Raw genomic sequence first — 6,391 nt, 5'->3', positions numbered from 1 at the left:
AAAAAAAAACATTTTAGCACAGTTATAATAATTGTTTCTCTCAAGTTATTAAAGCTCCAATTCTTAGAATAATAGCTTAGAACCACTGTTCATAAATCACATGATTATCAAAAGCCTCCATGGATAACAATGTGATTCTTTTGTTGCCAGCTTCATATTTATTTAGGGAATGCTGACAATGTTATAGGAATGTTTTCTTTTGCCCAACCAGTAAGATTCTTTGCAATACGTATTTTGGAAATTCTGTTGAATCCAAGACCTCCCAAAGGTATATGCACTAGACTTATGGCTGTCTGCAAATGATTGTTTTTCATCCCACATGGCAATAAACTGCTATGGGATATACATATGCTCTGAAACATATGGGTTAGATAATTAAAGTAACAATGTAGTTATAACATAATTAATTCTTTATTTTATTAATTTGTTGGTATTCTACCTTGCCTTCAGCTGCTTATGGCAAGGTGGAATATCATCTCCTCCTCCAATTTTTTGCACAACTACAGTCCTAGGAGCCAAGGGCTAAGATAGAGTGCCTGATCCAAAGTCACGCAAGATACCTTCATGCTGAGGATGACTTAATGCAAACAATCACCTCACATTGGCTCTCAGCAAAATAATAATATATGAAATATGTTTTCTTCTAGGAATTGCTCTTATATTATGATCTTATTGAATCAACATTTGAAAATACAAAGCTGCCAAGCAGAAAAGTCGATGCTTTAGACCATTTTCAGAAGTGCTTTGCAATTTTAAAAGTCCATAAGGAAGGAGTGAACAAAGGAAGTGCTGTCAGATCAAAGGTTTTCGCTGAAGAAGAAACAAAAGACTGGAAAGCAATTCGTGTGGATCTGGTTGTTACCCCTTTTGAACACTATGCATTTGCTCTCTTAGGATGGACTGGATCTAGGGTAAATAACTTCCTTTCTTCCTGTTTATATTTCTATCCTAACTTGTATAAAGCAATATACCATGCAGAACCTTACATCTGAAAAAAATGTTCATTTCTTTGGCTTATCACTTGTATATTAATTTTCTCCTTGTTTCTTTTCTGAAAGGTACAGTGCTACTTTATGTCCTGGATAGGTGGAAAAATAGTATAGGGCACCAACTGAGTTTTATAAACTATTGTGGAAAAAATACCTACTTCAAACAAGGAAACAAAGCATTTTTTGATAGATATAATGAAGTATCTTTTATTGGCAGGCACAACTATAGTGATCATTGTAGTCCTGGCCACAAGATTACAAAAGAGCCCTGAAATACTATAATCAAGGTTATGGATTATATTCTCCCAGAACTGTAACATAGAAATGATTCAGAAAGCCATAATAATCATACTCTGATCTTTACAGCTGAAATGCAGCATCTGTTAACAACATGGGGTAACTTTAAGATGTTCTGGCCCAATCCTTCTAAATTCTACATACCAATAAGGGCTCCAAGCTCACCCCTTTCTACTCTTACTAGAACATTCCAACATAAACAGTATCCTTTACAGGTTGTGGTTTCTGTAATCCATCTTGTTCTCTGTAAGGATCATCAACTGTTTCAGTTCTTCTGCTCTGTCTAATAGAGTTCTTTCAAACCCATCAAGAAATGGTAAAATATTATTTCCCCCCCCATAAATCTTTTCTGGTCTTCCCAATCCAGTTTCAGTATTTTAGAGAAGCTATAAATACAAAATTCACTGGAGGAAAAATAGCAACTTTTTTTTTTTTTGCACACAGGAAAATCCAGGTCTGACATCAGTTACCTATGTTGACACTTTACTTTTTTTTTTCAGAATTTGAATGTCTTAAGCATATGAAGAATCATTAGGTCATGCATCAATCTGTTCCCCTCCTTTAGGAAACTTTACTTGAATATTTCAAAACCTTTCTCTTCAGCTATGGGAACTTTAAAATAACAGTTATGTTTAAGAGAAAACGTGCTTGAAAATCCATTTGTCTTTTTGTTTTCTTTCTTCTGTTTTTTAAAACTAGTTTCTAAAAACAGGCCATAGAAGTGTAAAAACTCTACAGTAAACATGAAAATAAAATATAATTTTAATAAGCAGAAGACTTCAGGGTTTAAAAATTTAAATAAACAAAGCAAAATCCAAATATTAATTCACTTATTTTGTAGAAGACTTCATTACAACATTTGAATTAAACATTTATTGCATTCTGATTTGATAGAAATTTGATTTTATAGAATAAATATGGAAAGCAGAATATATATTTTTAAATAATCTTTAGTTCATATCTTCCTATCTCCCTAAAATGATAAAACTGAGATGGTGAGAAGAATGGGAAGTGTGTTTTCAGTAAAGAATCAGCCAGGTTTGTTGAATGAGATTTAGAAAGGGTAAACTATAACTGTAATTTATATATTACCTTTAGAGTAAGCTTATTTAACTCAATGATATTTACTTCTGAATATTGCTGAAGGTTGCACTGACTCCTTAATATTACTTGTGGTTTTTACTTGTGTGTAGTGTGCACTGTGGACAGTACTTAATTTTGTTATGAGATACACAATGACAATAAAGATATTCTATTCTATTCTATTCTATTCTATTCTATTCTATATTTTGTGTTTCCTTGACAGTTGCTTCTAATCTCTAGGCAGCTACCAACAAATATATTATAAACTGTAATGCTTCCTGAAAAGTGCAAGCACCTAACAGTTTTTGTTTCACTCAGACATCTTCTGTGAGCAGAAGCAAATAGAATCCACTATGTGTTTAAATTAAACTTCAACCATCTCTTCTTATAAAGTTATAATTATCAGGAAGACAATACTAGCTAATGTGATATAGTATCGCACATCCAACAGAGTAGCTCTGGGTGAACATCCATTACAAAATTTGTAAGAATTGCAGACTACATTCATTATAGAAAAAAGTGTAATGTAATATCGAAATATCACATTACTTATGGTTATGTGTGCAGTAATGAGGACCTAGCAGGCTTCCTCATGATTGCTCTTTAATATTAGCTCTTAGAAACATCTTCACTCTAGGATTTTAAAAGTCGTTGCAGGACAATATCAATTTATCTTAAATTTATATCTATAGTATATTAATAAAAGTTTATAATAAAGAGTGCTACAACAGATTAAAACAAAGCAGATAGATGGATGGATGGATGGATGGATAGCTAGCTAGCTAGCTAAATAGATAACTAGATAGATAGTGATAGATAATTTGGCTTTGCTATAATAACATTGAGTATTTTATATGTATGCAGCAATTTGAACGTGATCTGCGGAGATATGCCACTCATGAGCGGAAAATGATGTTGGATAATCATGCCTTATATGATAAAACGAAGGTAATGTCTTTTCCTTTCTACTGTCATTACTGAATTCATCAATCATCCCCCTGTTCAGTGCCTTTTTCATCCCCCAATCTGTTAAGCAAAAATTAGACCTCTGATTGTCAAATAAATCGAAGGTCAAATTGCAATTACCTTGAAATATTTCACATGAATAGGTTTGTACAGAAAGAGAAAATAAATTAAATAAAATTTAAAATGTAGCTGTGAAGCTGTATTTCTTCCTTTGTAAAGATTACTAGAAGATTCCTGCCTACTAATGCAATATTTATATGATTTCCTGTTTGGAAGTGATGCCTCCAGTGAGAAACACGAATTATTAACTATACCTGCTTCCAGGTAACATTACAGACAGTGGTGAGATTCAGCCAGTTTGCACCAGTTCGGTAGAACCAGTAGCTAATTTTTGTTGCCCAGGCCCAGAACGGACTTCTGGAAGGGGAATCCACACAAAGAACAGGTTGTTCACATATTTGAATCCCACCACTGATTACAGAGTTCTGTTTAAATTCAGGTTTCTTGCATATTTATATACAAACAGCTAATGGATTTGCATTTGAGCCTAATCCCTTCCTTTTTCCAGCCTCTAGCCTCTTTTTCTTTGTTTTATTCTCTTATAATTATGCCACTGTCACTTGCTTTCTATTGTTACAAGTGCCATGAGACTTAACCTTGACTGTAGTGAGTATTAAGTAATTAAATAAACTCACATAGTAATTCAAACAATTTTGTATTACAGAGAAAATTACACACATGAAATAAAACATCACTTAGCGAAACATTTCAGAAAGAACATTAATGAAAGAGAATTTCCAGTTAAAGTCAAAGTAGCAATTTAATTTTAAATTCCAATTATATTCTCCAGAATATAAAATGCTTAAAATCATTGTTAAAATTTACTTCATAAACCTATAGAATGCTTTTAATTTGATTTAACTAAATGACTGAGAGAAAGGAAAACTTGTCTCTCAAGTGCTCAGATTAATGTTTTGAATAGAAGCTAGGATCTCAGAGAGTAAAACAAAAGACTTATTTTCTCATCTTCCTTGTTTCTTAATCTCTCAAAGGAATAAACTAAATAAGATTCAGTTAGCCTTGAAAACAAAGCCTAGCCGAAAGAAAAATAATTTTACGCGTACTTCATCCAAAGGAAAGAAATGTATTCCTCTGATAATAGTCCCATGTTTTAAAACAGTGGTTCTCAACCTTCCTAATGCCGCCACCCTTTAATACAGTTCCTCATGTTGTAGTGACCCCCAACCATAAAATTATTTTCATTGCTACTTCATAACTGTAATTTTGCTACTGTTATGAATCGTAATCTAAATATCTGATATGCAGGATGTATTTTCATTGTTACAAATTGAACATAATTAAATTCTATTATATTCTATTATTCTATTCTATTCTACTCTACTCTACTCTACTCTACTCTATTCCATATTGTCTATTCTAATCTCTCTTCCATATTGTCTATTCTATTCTCTTTTCCATATTGTCTATTCCAGTGGTGGCGAACCTATGGCACGGGTGTCAGAGGTGGCACTCAGAGCCCTCTCTGCGGGCATGTGTGCCGCTGCTCCAGTCCTAAGCCTTCAGCTAGGTTTTATAAAACCTTTTCGCTTTAGGCCTCCACCGCCATGTGCAAAATAAAAAAAAGGTTCAATCAGTCAATTTCAACTTCTCACAGGAAAAAAAAGATCTTGCAAAGTTAGAATTGATTGATTGAACTTTTTAGTCCCACCCAGTCTGCCATTACCACTGCAGCCACACCCACCCAATGGGACATACCCAGCCAATGGCCACCCGGCACCCGACAATGCATAAGTGGGTTTTGGGTTGCAATTTGGGCACTCAGTCTCTAAAAGGTTCACTCTACTGGTCTACTCTACTCTACTCTACTCTACTCTACTCTACTCTACTCTACTCTACTCTACTCTACTCTACTCTACTCTACTCTACTCTACTCTACTCTACTCTACCCTACCCTACCCTACTCTACTCTACTCTACTCTACTCTACTCTACTCTACTTTGGTCTGGTCTGGTCTATATTCTATTCTATTCTATTCTATTCTATTCTATTCTATTCTATTCTATTCTATTCTATTCTATTCTATTCTATTCTTTAGGATCGTCTTCTTCCTGGCTATTTGAAAAATATTCAGTTATAGAAATGACAACTTTCCAATCATTCTCTACATCTCCCAGCTTTGCATTTGGAGTGAAATGAATCCCAAATTGCCCTTAGTATATTTTATTATTTTATTTCAAAATGGTCAGAGAGGAAGGTAATTTTCCTAAGAACCACCTGCAGTGGCGCACAAGGAGCTCCTGTCTCTCAGCCCTGCTGAGAGTTTGGGTGGGAGGGAGCAGAGGGAAAGTGTTCTCTTCTCATGGAGGAAAATGGCCTCAGTGGCTCACTGTACGTGAAGCCTTAAGCAGCATGAGAGTTGGAAGAGGGGTTCCCCTTTCCATCCCTGCCGCAGCGCTTGCAGCTTTGTGGGTTGGTACTTTCACGTGGGATTTGAAATGTCACAATGGCTCAGAACGTTCAGAGTGTTACATTGTCTTTCACGCTGCCCATCACTTGCCACATTTGCCTGGGAAAAATAAGTGCCACCCTTGCTGTTTTGGGGGTTTTACAAAGGGACTGTGCAGAGTGGAACATGTCCGGTGCTGATGCCCCACTCCCTTGAAAAATGCGCGTGGGACGCAGGAAAAAGCCCCCTCACTGGAGGAGAGGAGGAGAAGTACTTTTAATTCCACTCGTTCTTTCTTCTTTTTCTCCCCCCCCCCCATGTCTTGTGTGGCTTTGAATGGGTGATTATTTCTGAATTCTAGCTTTGTCCCTAGCTTTGGAAACAGCTTGCTGAAAGCTTTATAAATGGTGTCTCGCTTCCTAAGACCATCAGAAATATGTGTTTTCTGATGGTCTTAGGCGACCCCTGTGAAAGGGTCATTCGACCCCCCAAAGGGGTCACAACCCACAGATTGAGAACCGCTGTTTTAAAAGCTCATGGGAGCTTTTTCTTCTAAAGCTAAGCTGATCTGAATAGAGGCCACCTGAGT

General features: G+C 35.6%; 1 protein-coding gene across 1 annotated transcript in view; it reads left to right on the top strand.

Moving 5' to 3' along the window:
* Window positions 1–647: 647 nt before the first annotated feature.
* The window catches only part of LOC120312093 (DNA nucleotidylexotransferase-like), a gene marked incomplete at its 5' end in the record, with an annotated part of 31,012 nt that continues 25,268 nt past the window's right edge, over window positions 648–6,391 (top strand). The window contains 2 exons of the mRNA XM_039352356.1: window positions 648–911; window positions 3,234–3,317. Of these exons, the coding sequence (XP_039208290.1) occupies window positions 648–911; window positions 3,234–3,317 (348 nt within the window). The remainder of the gene's footprint in view (window positions 912–3,233; window positions 3,318–6,391) is intronic.

The sequence above is a fragment of the Crotalus tigris genome, unplaced genomic scaffold, assembly GCF_016545835.1.
Source record: "Crotalus tigris isolate CLP2741 ecotype Arizona unplaced genomic scaffold, ASM1654583v1 scf7180000018427.649456, whole genome shotgun sequence".
NCBI lineage: Eukaryota > Metazoa > Chordata > Lepidosauria > Squamata > Viperidae > Crotalus > Crotalus tigris.
Note: the sequence above shows the minus strand (reverse complement) of the source record. Positions and strands in the feature narration are given on the sequence as shown.